This window comes from Rhinopithecus bieti, unplaced genomic scaffold (assembly GCF_001698545.2).
Source record: "Rhinopithecus bieti isolate Rb0 unplaced genomic scaffold, ASM169854v2 scaffold_13259, whole genome shotgun sequence".
In the NCBI taxonomy this organism is placed as follows: Eukaryota; Metazoa; Chordata; class Mammalia; order Primates; family Cercopithecidae; genus Rhinopithecus; species Rhinopithecus bieti.
This window is the reverse complement of record NW_016807544.1, coordinates 3,032,560-3,045,061: the sequence shown is the minus strand read 5'-3', so window position 1 is coordinate 3,045,061 and position 12,502 is coordinate 3,032,560. Positions and strand designations below refer to the sequence as shown.

Here is a 12,502-nt window from a genome sequence, read left to right as displayed (position 1 = left end):
AAAAAAAAAAAAAAAAAAAATGGGAAGCATGTAAATACATTTGTCAAAAAAAAAAGAAAATAAATTCAAGGACACAGTTCCAACAGGTCTAATATTTCAGTACAAAGAATTATCTTTCCAAGAACATTCAATTAATTATAGAGATTATGATTATATCAGATGTTGCAAACTATGGCCCACTACTGTATTTGTTTTTGTAAATAACATTTTATTGGAACAAAGTCATGCCCATTTGTGTACATATTGTTCTGGCTGCTTTTGTGCAATCATAGAGTTGAGTAGTTGCAGTAGAGATCGTATGTCCTGCAAAGCCTAAAATATTTTGTTATCTGGTCCTTCACAAAAAACGTTTGCTAATTTCAACAGTTTAAAAACTCATTTCAGCCAGGCGCAGTAGCTCACACCTAAATCCCAGCATTTTGGGAGGCTGAGGCGGGCGGATCACCTGAAGTCAGGAGTTCAAGACCAGCCTGGCCAACATGGTGAAACCCCTTCTCTATTAAAAATACAAAAATTAGCCATAGCTGGGCATGGTGGCAGGCACCGTAATCCCAGCCATTCGGGAGGCTGAGGCAGGAGAATCGCTTGAACCCAGGAGGTGGAGGTTGCAGTGAGCCAAGATCGCACCACTGCATTCCAAGCATGGGTGACAGAGCAAGACTGTCTCAAAAAATAAAACAAAACTCATTTCTCCCAAGGATAACATCAGTTATACTGATGAAATAAAAGAGCAATGTAAGAATCTTTCCACCTACCGTGTATATCACCGACTTGTCATTTTCATCCTTTTTCAATTTATTTTTAAAAAGTGGTTTCAACTGGGCATAGTGGCTCACATCTGTAATCCTAATACTTTGGAAGGCTGAGGTGGGAGGATCACGTGAAGCCAGGAACTTGAGACCAGCCTGGGCAACATAAGACCGCTTCCTATAAAAATGAAAAAGTCCTATGAAAGTCCTATAAAATATATAAAAAGTCCTATAAAAATAAAAAAGCCAGGTGTGGTGGTACTTACTTGTGGTCTCCCAGCTACTCAGGAGGCTGAGGTGGGTGGATGACTTGAGCCCAAGAGTTTGAGGCTGCAGTGAGCTGTGATCACACCACTGCTCTCCAGCCTGCTTGACAAATTAAGACCCTGTCTATAACAAAAAAAAAAGGAAAGAAAGAAAAAGAAAGAAACAGTGGTTTCTACTTAAGGAAACAAAAAGCAAACAAAAAAACTCTGGAGATAGGTAGATAACAATTGGTTATTTCAGTTGCCTTTTACTGTGCGTAGCTTTTATATTTAGGAGAAAGTCATCTTACGGTGTGCTGAGCTTGTTACTATTTCTGTGCCATTTTCCCAACCATTTTGTGTTCCTTCACCAGATTTGTGTTAAGATTACCTGTGCATTTCCTTCTGGTACAAGTTTCCTGATTTAGTAATTTGTAATAGATTCACTATATGTTATTATTTTCTCCAGTGTCGGAACCTGCTTAATTGCTATATTGGTTTATATCTACCCATAACAAAAGGTTTTAAAGAAGATAATAATTTTTAAATACTAAGCTGGATATTTATAGTGTAGAGTAATTACTTGAGAAAGTTATACTTTAATTTTTCACTTTTGGTTAGCTTGATCCTTCTGCTCAGATTTCACCAATTTAAATTTTAAGTTACTAAAGTTCTGTCCATGTTAGATCGGTTTTCTTTGAAAAAAAGGATTTTTGTCATTATTGTGACGCTTTTTCACGATACTCGTATTTGTCAGTGTGAATTCTACCTATAACCATGAAATTATTATTAAAGTAGAAAGTGTTAGAGCAGCGATGATAAAATAATTCTGAATGTCTGAACATCTGTGTTGCCACTTCCACATTTTTATTAGTTCCTGAAGCATATTGTCTTTTGTTGTTGTTTAGATGGAGTCTCGCTCTGTCACCCAGACTGGAGTGCAGTAGCGCGATCTTGGCTCACTGCAACCTCTGCCTCCTAGGTTCAAGCAATTCTTATGCCACAGCCTCCAGAGTAGCTGGGACTACAGGCGCGTGCCACCACACCCGGCTGGTTTTTGTGTTTTTAGTAGAGACGGGGTTTTACCATGTTGGCCAGGATGGTCTCAAACTCCTGACCTCAGGTGATCCACTGACCTTGGCCTCCCAAAGTGCTGGGATTACAGGTGTGAGCCACTGTGCCTGGCCAGCATGTTGTCTTTTTAAAGAGGTGTTTGTGCCACTAAGATGTATATAAATTCTTTTTTTCTTTCTTTTCTTTTTCTTTTCTTTCTTTTTTTTTTTTTTTTTTGAGATGGAGTCTCACTCTGTTGCCCAGGCTGGAGTGCAATGGTGCAATCTCAGCTCACTGCAACCTCCACCTCCCAGGTTCAAGTGAGTCTCCTGCCTCAGCCTTCCGAGCAGCTGGGGTTACAGGCACCTGCTACCACACCTGGCTAATTTTTGTATTTTTAATAGAGACAGGGTTTCGCCATGTTGGTGAGGTTGATCTCGAACTCCTGACTTCAGGTGATCTACCCTCCTCAGCTTCCTCCGAAAGTGCTGGGATTATAGGCATGAGCCATTGTGCCCAGCCTGTATGTAAATTCTACATTTCATACTTAATGTAGGTTATCTTTTTTCAGTCCTTTGATTAGTTAACTGTGGCCTGATCACCTAGGGTACTGGTTTCAAGTAGACAGTTTTAGGGCAGACATCGTCCTCTCAGTCACTTTTATCTTCTTTTCTTAAAAATGCTCAGAGATCTTAGTTTATATGGTCAGAATGAAAGACTCAAGTTAACAAATAATATGGAAGTATTGGCCAGGCGCAGTGGCTCATACCTGTAATCCCAGCACTTTGAGAGGCCAAGGTGGGCGGATCACCTGAGGTCAGGAGTTCAAGACCAGCCTGGCCAACTTGGCAAAACCCCATCTCTACCAAAAAAAAAATACAAAAAATATAGCTGGGTGTGGGGCCATGCACCTGTAATCCCAGCTACTCGGGAAACTGAGGCACAAGAATCACTTGAACCCAGGACAGAGAGGTTGCAGTGAGCCTAAAACTGCTCCACTGCACTCCAGCCTGGGTGACAGAGTAAGCCTCGTCTCAGAAAAAAAAAAAAAAAAAAGAAATATGGAAGTATTGCAACTGTAGAATTTGTGAGAGGAAGCCTGGGCTTAATTTCAGCTACAGGCATATCTAATCATTAATATTTCAGTACCTGACTGAAGTAACTATAATGTGGCAAACTATAATGATGTACAAGAACTGACACCCAAAAGTATGAACAAATACAAGAATTCATATTATCTGTTTTCTTTCTTTAGAGAGATCAGAGGTCATGAAATATGACAAATATGATTCCTTACTGATACATTAGTACAATACTATAAAATTATTAAGGCCTATCTCAAAAAGCACAATTTTATTTTATTTTTTTATTTTTGAGATGGAGTCTCGGTCTGTCACCCAGGCAGGAGTGCAGTGGCGTGATCTCAGTTCACTGCAACCTCTGCCTCCTGGGTTCAAGCAATTCTCCTGCCTCAGCCTCCTGAGTAGCTGGAACTACAGGCACGTGCCACCACACCTGGCTAATTTTTTGTATTTTTAGTAGATACGGGATTTCACCATGTTGGCCAGGCTGGTTTCGAACTCCTGGCCTCGAGCGATCCACCTGCCTTGGCCTCCCAAAGTGTTGGGATTACAGACATGAGCCACCACACCTGGCCACACATGTTTTCATAACCATAGAATTGGGCTGTGTGTGGTGATTTACACCTGTAATCCCAGCACTTTGGGAGGCCGAAGCAGGAGGATCGCTTAAGCCTAGGAGTTCAAGGCTGCAGTGAATTATGATTATGTCACTATGCTCCAGCCTAGGCAGCAGGGCAAGACCCCATCTCTACAAAAAAAAAACGTTTAAAAATTAGCTGGGTGTGGTAGTGCACGCCTGTAGTCCCAGCTACTGGGGAGGCTGAAGTGGGAGGATTACTGGAGCCCAGGAGTTCAAGGCTGCAGTGAACTGTCCTGTGCCACTTGCATGCCAGCCTGGGCAACAAGGCAAGACCCTATCTCCAAACAAACAAGCATATAATTGGGCCAAGAAAATGTTATATTTCCCTGAATATTGTAAGGAGACTAACTGGAGAACAGTTCCATTCTAAATTGACCTTTTATTTTTCCCTTCTTCAGTCTTCCAACCTTGAAGTAGTCCTATCTGTTGCCTTAGATACTGAACACTGCAGGCTACAATTATACAATGAGCAGATTGATTAAACTGCAAATTTAAATATCTTAGAATTGTCAGTGCCATTTGGTAATGTTGTATATTGACTGGTCAGCTACAACAGGAGACTGGTTAGCTGTCTCCTGTTTCCTACAACTGATATTTAGCATATTTTTTCTTTCAACAAATATTTCTTGAACTGCTACTCTGTTCCAGGTGTTGTTCAAGTTCCAGGGATACAGCAGTGAATGATAGAAGGAAGAACCTTGCCCTCATGGAGCTTACCTTCCAGCAAAATACTAATTGTTACATGAGGGTTGGTTAAATATGAGCAGTTACTGTTGTTGGTGAATGACTATTCTACCAATTTGCCTGGAACAGCCCTATTATAACACCCATTTATTAGTTTTAATAGTCATCCCTTTCATTTTCAAAGGGTTCCCAGTTTGTAGAGTAAATTTATATGACTGTCCTTGTTCTAAACCTTTCGTATACATTAATTCATTTAATCCTCACAGTAACCCTATGAGGTATATGAGATTAACATCATTATACAGGTGTAGAAAGTGAAGCATAGAGAAGTTAAATTAACCTGCCTTTGATGGGAGTAACTTGCAGAACCAGAATTCAAATCCAAACAACAGCTTGGTTCCTAGTCACTCTACTAGACTGCCTCCATACTACTGTTCTAAATCTTTACTGTTTTACTCTGCCTGTCATCTTTCCTCTCCCCAGCAAAGTAAAGCAGGTAAAGTAATACCATACATTCGCAGATGAATTTATGGTTCTGCAGAGTGAATTTTCTCCACTTGCTACTCCCTCCTTTACAAATCTGTCTTCATATCTACTCGGCCTCACTTTATCCCTCCATTTCATAGGAATGGACATCTCTCCTCCTGTCTAAAACTTGTATTCTAGCCCCATCTCACCCTGCATTTTGTTGGACTTTGTCCTCTAAATTACTCTTCTCTTTTTCTTGGGCCTTCCATTTCCGTTGTTCCACTAGCTTTTCCCATTCAGCACATGAAGAGGATTTTTTGTTGTCATTGTTGAAAATGTGTATCACTCTTTTAAGAATTCTGCTTTACTATTGGGAAAGGTTTTTTAAAGTTTATTAATAATATAATGATGATAAATGGCTACTAATTATTACCCTATTTAAATTCCAGGTACTGTATATAATCTCTAATCCTTTTAACAAACTACAGATATTTTACAGATGAAGAGATGGAAGCTCAATGGGCTACATAACTTTCTTAGCTTATGAATAGTAGCACTGAATTCAGTCTCATATTTGTCTTAATCCAAAGCCCATTGTATTTCAAGTATAACATGCCAGTGTATCACAATTCTTATAGGCTTCCCTTGATCCTCTGCCTGTGCCTTATTGCCCTACAGCTCTCCTTTTTATAGAAAAGCTTTGTTAAAAAAGTATTTAATACTTGTAGACTCTTCTTGCCTTTCATTTACTTATCAACCCATTCTAGTCTAACTTCTACTTCTGTATCAGGATCCTCCAAAGAAACAGAACCTCTAGGAGGTTTTATATGTATATATCATATATGTGATATATATATATCAATATATGATATATATCAATATATATGATATATATCAAATATTAATATATATTATATATTATCTATTTTAAGAACTCACTCATGTGATTGTAGGGGCTGGCAGGCTGGCAAGTCTGATACCTGTAAAGCAGGCCAACAGGCTGGAAACTCAGGCAGGGTTTCTTCTCCAGGAAACCTCAGTTTTTGTTCTTGAGGCCTTCAACTGATTGGATGAAGCCTACCCATATTACCAAGGCTAATCTCCTTTACCTAAATTCAATTTATTGTAATAATATTTACAGAGTAGCTCCTAATTACGCATAGAATCAAGATCAAAGTCCTTATCAGGAATAGAAGACCTTCCGTGATTAGGCCTTTCCTACTCTATCTCCCATTATGCCTCTCCCATTGCCAAGTCTACTTACCAAGCCATACTGAAATATTTATAGAGCCCCAGAATTGCCATGTTGTTTGCTTCCATGTCCTGTACTGCTGTTTCTTCTGCCTGGCATGTCCAGTACTTCTGTTACTTCCCTGTCTCCCTGCCCCTACCTAGAGCATCAAGAAAAATTATTTCAGCACCCAGTTCGGTCTTCTCCTTTGTATAACCTTCCCCAATTCCACAAATAGATTTGATTATACCTCTTTTCTGACATCAGTGTACCTTGTTCTCAGCTCTACTGTAGCACTTACCTACGGTATTCTTTATTTTTTGTCTGATTGTTGCCTTTCAGTAACCGTCCAGGTATTTCCACTGGCCGGCATATTATAGGCACTCATCAAATGTATGGTGGTGGTGGAGATGATGAGGCCTAGTGGATCACAGGTTAAGTAAGGCCATGTCCCCATATCAAGTTTTCCTAGGCTTGGATCACATATAGAGGAGAATGGTAGACAGTTCTGATAGTCTCCCTTGTCCCTTCTAGAGGCTGCTGCGCCAACCTTAGCAACAGATTCTTTTTGATCTATATTTTTTATGATAATCTAATACCTATTCTCAGCCTTCATATTGCTTTTGTTTTATTTTGCTGTATCCTTGAGGCAGTTAAAAAGAAAGGACACTGTTAAATTACTATTACATTCCATCACAGGAGGAATTATGCATCAGCTTGTTCTCATGTGATTCTCATGTGCCAAAAAGTATTTTCTGAGCCAGTAAAAAGAAAATTATTTTTTTCAGTAGTTTTTAAATCTTCCTGTGTCCCCAAAATGTCTCCACGCATTTAATGTCAAGTTAAAACCCAAGCCAGGGCTGGGTGCAGTGGTGCACACTTGTAGTCCTGGCTACACATGAGACTGGGACAGGGGGATCACTTGAGCCCAGGAGTTCAAGGCTGTAATGCTCTATGATCGTACCTGTGAATAGTCACTGCACTCCAGCGTGGGCAACATAGTGAGACCTCGTCTCTAAAATTATTAGACGCTGGGCACAGTGGCTCGCACCGGTAATCCCAGCACTTCAGGAGGCTGAGGCGGGCAGATCACGAGGTCAGGAGTTCCAGACCAGCCTGGCCAATGTGCTAGAAATCTCTCTACTAGAAATACAAAAATTAGCTCCATCTCTACTAGAAATACAAAAATTAGCCAGGCGTGATGGCAGGCGCCTGTAATCCCAGCTATTCGGGAGGCTGAGGCAGGAGAATCGCTTGAACCTGGGAGTGAGGAGGTTGCAGTGAGCCAATATCACGTCATTGCTCTCCAGCCTGGGCGACAGAGTGAGACTCTGTCTCAAGAAAAAAAAAATTATTAGGAAAAATGTCGGTGTTAACTCTGAGAGAACAAATAATGGCTTTTTAAAGATTGTTAATAGAATAATGAAGACTTACTGTGTTTTTAACACGAAAATTTTAGGTGACCAAAGGTCCTGCTATAACATACTGGGGTCATAGGATAGTAGAATGGTCAACATCTCAATTTAGACATGTTACTTCTTGCTCTAAATACACTTGTAGACGCTACTTGTGGTGTAACTCCTTATGTGTTTAATATGTATCTGACTCTTGGTTTTCTTGATTTTTTAAATGGGTGAAGAATCTAGTTATGAATTCTTTGCCCTTTATGGAATGTGATATCTTGGGTTTTATTCCATCTGTTACTTCCCTTTTACTTACTTTTATCTTATTGTTTTGCATTGTGTTTGTAAAATAATGGCTTTGGCTTATTTTTTCCTGAACTTTTCTGCAGTTTGGTTTGAGTATCTGGCTTTGGGTACCACTCCTGAACTTGGACTCCATCTGTACTTGTGACTTTTGGAAGGCAGAAGTCAGTGTTTTCTGTGGAAGATGACTTTTTTTTAATATTGTATATGTGTATCTCCCCTCCCCTTTTCGTTTCTCTTAAAAGACTGGAAAGAAAGCAGTTAAAGCAGTTCTGTGGGTCTCAGCAGATGGACTCAGAGTTGTGGATGAAAAAACTAAGGTAAGATTCTTTATTTTGATTTTGATTTATTTTATTTTATTTTATTTTTTTGGAGATGGAGTTTCACTCTTGTCGCCCAGGCTGGAGTGCAATGGCGCGATCTCAGCTCACTCCAACCTCCGTCTCTCGGGTTCAAGCAACTCTCCTGCCTCAGCCACCCGAGTAGCTGGGATTACAGGGGTGTGCTACCATGCCTGGCTAATTTTTCTATAAGTAGAGACAGGGTTTCACCATGTTGGCCAGGCTGATCTCAAACTCCTGACCTCAGGTGATCCACCGGCGGCTTCCCAAAGTGCTGGGATTAAAGGAGTGAGCCACCGTGTCTGACCTAAGGTAAGATTCTTATAAGCATAAATAGGACTGCTCATATGTTTTTAAAAATCTGTAATGATCAGATATAATACCCTTAAGCTGTTGAAAGGTATTATATTGTTGAAGTTTTATCCTTCCACTTAGTCCAAAGTACAATCTTCTGAGAGACTATTTAATGTTCAGGAAACCACTTTAGTTACTTATTTACTTTATGAAAAATAGTATTCTCTCAACATTTTGTTCTACATGACATAGCATGTCTAAGGTACTAAGCATTAGCATTTAGTGTTAAGATCTGAGTTCTTTTTTTTTTTTTTTTTTTTGAGATGGAATTTCACTCTTGTTGCCCAGGCTGGAGTGCAGTGGTACAATCCCAGCTCACTGCAACCTCCACCTCTTGGGTTCAAACGATTCTCCTGCCTCAGCCTCCCAAGTAGCTGACTACACACACAGACCACCATGCCCCGCTAATTTTTGTATTTTTTGGTACAGACGAGGTTTCACCTTGTTGGTCAGGCTGGTCTTGAACGTCCGATCTCAAGTGATCTGCCTGCCTTGGCCTCCCAAAGTGCTGGGATTACAGGCATGAGCCAACGTGCGTGGCCTATTTTTGTTCTTACATATTTTTAAAAAAGTTTTCACTCTCACAAATTTGATATAAAAGATGATAAACTATCCTTTTACCATATTTTAAAATTAAAAACAGATGGACTCCACATCTGAAATTTCTTCTTGCTCTGAAGAAAACACTATTTTAAGAAAATGATATTTGAACTAATTAACCTGGCTTTTGACTCAAAACTCAATTTAAGTGACATCTTAAGGACTAGTAAATGGCTCTTTGGTTAACATTTACTTAGAATCCAAATAATATCTCAAATCATAGGTAGCATTTTGCATTTGAGAAACAGTGATCCTAAATGCCTAAATAAGAATAGACACACAGATCTACCCCTAGAAAGCATAAGGTGTTATATAAGGACATTTAATTATTAATTAAAATCTCCTAGAATAACTAAAGTCAGGAAAAAATTTAACAAGAAGATAATTAAAAAAAAAAATTCAAATGCCACTGAAAGGGGAGAAAGTCTGGCAGGTAAAAACCAGTTTTGATAGGCAACTTGCCTGGTAATTTCAAGTGATTTAATATAGCTGCATTTTAGTTATTTGACCTTACATTGCATACTTTTTTTTAAGTTCAAGAGAAGCAATAGTCTTCAATTTTAGTACATTACTGTTGGAAACAGTGATCATTTTAATTATTTTTTGGAACTTTTGTAGTTTTCATTAGTGTTTGGATGAAATTTGTTACACTTGAAAGCTATGTATTTAATTGTTTTATACAATAGTTGGAAAGTAATATTGCCCCCTTGTGGCTACTCACACCACTGGCATTCATTAGTTTAGTTTTTTCCACACTGAATAGTAGTAATTAGTAGTCATTGGTGGCTTGTCACCATTGGGACCATCTTCCCACCTTGTATTTCGCTATAAGCAGGAACTAATACCATGTTGGGATCAGTATTTGTGATAACACCATGCCATGATCTGCACAAATTTTTGTGGAACAGAAGCTGAAATCTGAAGCCCTTAACCTTTGAGCAAGAAGCTCTGTCAGATTGCCTTGCTATCCCATCTCCCAACTCATGTGTATCTTGATTCTGATAGTGTTCCTACCTTTTTTTTGTTTTTTGTTTTTTGTTTTTTCTTTTTTTTTTGAGACAGTGTCTTACACTGTCACCCAGGCTGGAGTACAGTGGCACAGACATAGCTCACTGCAGCCTCAGTCTCCTAGACTCAAGGGATCCTGCAACCCCAGCCTCTCAAGTAGCTGGGACTGCAGGCACACACCACCATGGCCCAGATTTTTTTTTCTTTTTTTAGAGATGGGGTCTCACTATGTTGCCCAGGCTGGTTTCAAAACCCTGGGCTCAAGCCATCTTCCCACCTCAGCACCCCAAAGTGCTGGGATTACAGGTGTGATCTACCGCACTCAGCCTAGTGTTCCTACTTGGTATAGTAACTCTTAGTTTCTTAGAAAAAGAGATAAATGAATGGCTGGGTGCAGTGGCTCATGCCTGTAATCCCAGCACTTTGGGAGGCCGAGGCAGGCAGATCACGAGGTCAAGAGATCAAGACCATCCTGGCTAACACGGTGAAACCTCATCTCTACTAAAAATACAAAAAATTAGCTGGGCGTGGTGGCAGGCGCCTGTAGTCCCAGCTACTCAGGAGGCTGAGGCCAGAGAATGGCATGAACCTGGGAGGCAGAGCTTGAAGTGAGCCAAGAACGCGCCACTGCACTCCAGCCTGGGCAACAGAGCAAGACTCTGTATCAAAAAAAAAAAAAGAAAGAAAAAGAGATAAATGAATTGCAAATGGAAATGTGGAAATGAAATTTATGTTACAAAGAAAAAAATTAGAAAAACAAGTTTTAAAATGACTGTTCAGTGTGTTTCACTTCCAGCAATAGCTAAATAGAGCTTCTGTTGGACTGACCCTCTAGCAAACAACTGTAAATTCTAAACAAAATAACCCAGTTATTCAAAGGCACTAGAAAATAACCCAAACAGATAGATTCTAGAGAGAAGCCGACACTTAGAAGAAGGAAATTGTATTGGGTGATTTCCCATTTCACAGCTTCTAGCTTAAGGATAGGCCCTAGTCTGTACCATATAGGGTAGCTCTAACTTCAGTGAGAAACATTTAGTTTTTTGGTCTTAAAAACCAAAAGACATAATTTTTTTGTTTGTTTGTTTTTTGAGATGGAGTCTGGCTCTGTCGCCCAGGCTGGAGTGCAATGGTGCGATCTTGGCTCACTGCAACCTCCGCCTCCTGGGTTCAAGCAATTCTCCTGCCTCAGCCACCCGAGTAGTTGGGATTACAGGCACCCGCCAGCACACCCAGCGAATTTTTGTATTTTTGGTAGAGATGGAGTTTCACCATGTTGGCCAGGCTGGTCTTGAACTCCTGACCTCCAGTGATCCACCTGCCTCAGCCTCCTAAATTGCAGAAGACAGAATTTGAGGCAACAATAGCCACTAGAAGGTAAAAAGAGAGGCTGGGCGTGGTGGCTCACACCTGTAATCCCAGCACTTTGGGAGGCCAAGGCGGGTGGATCACTTGAGGCCAGTAGTTCGAGACCAGCCTGGCTAACATGCTGAAACCCTGTCTCTCCTAAAAATACAAAAAATTGGCTGGTCATGGTGGTGTGTGCCTATGGTTCCAGCTACTTGGGAGGCTGAGGCAGGAGAGTCACTTGAACCTGGAAGGCAGAGGTTGCAGTAAGCTGAGATTGCGCCATTGCACTCCAGCGGCCTGGGCGACAGAGCAAGACTGTCTCAAAAGAAGAAAGTAAAAAGAGAATCCTGGAAATAAGCCAAAAAGGAGTAATTCTGTCCCAAATTCTGTTCATAAATTCTGCCCTAATCTCTGCCCCTTTAGCCATGTAGATTCAAGGCAGACTCCAAATAGCCCAACTAAGGATATAAAAACTGATACTTGATTACCTATGTATGGTGACATGCACCTGTAGTCCTAGCTACTTGGGAGGCTGAGGCGGGAGGATCGCTTGAGCCCAGGAGTTGAGGTTACAGTAAGCAGTGATTGTGCCACTGCACTCCAGCCTGGATGATGGAGCAAGGCAGTCTCAAAAAAAGAACAAAAACACCCTGATGTCTGAGGTGCTGTTCAAAAGATAGTTTTCCATTTGCGTATAATCAAATAAGCTACCTGATAAAACCAAAAACGTAACACTTCCAAGGAATATAATGGAATCCAGACTCTCCACATACAACATTCACAATGTCTACAATGCAGTTACTCAGCATACAACAAAACAGACAAGTCTGACTTATTCTTATCAAAATAACAATCAATAAAGACCCAACTTCAAGATGACTCAGATATTGGAATTAGCAGACAGATTTTAAGTTCCCTCTTTCATTGTTTGACCAAGAAATAAACATCTCTTGGGGCTGGGGCTACGCCCCTCCCCAACACGGCTTCGTTT

The 12,502-nt window shown here is 40.4% G+C and overlaps 1 protein-coding gene across 16 annotated transcripts in view; it reads left to right on the top strand.

Annotated features, from left to right (window-relative positions):
* The window catches only part of NUMB (NUMB endocytic adaptor protein), a 200,851-nt gene that overhangs the window by 165,534 nt on the left and 22,815 nt on the right, over positions 1-12,502 (top strand). For all 16 annotated transcript variants that reach the window (XM_017882812.1, XM_017882804.1, XM_017882810.1 and 13 more), the window contains one exon: positions 8,104-8,178. In XM_017882812.1, the coding sequence (XP_017738301.1) occupies positions 8,104-8,178 (75 nt within the window). The remainder of the gene's footprint in view (positions 1-8,103; positions 8,179-12,502) is intronic.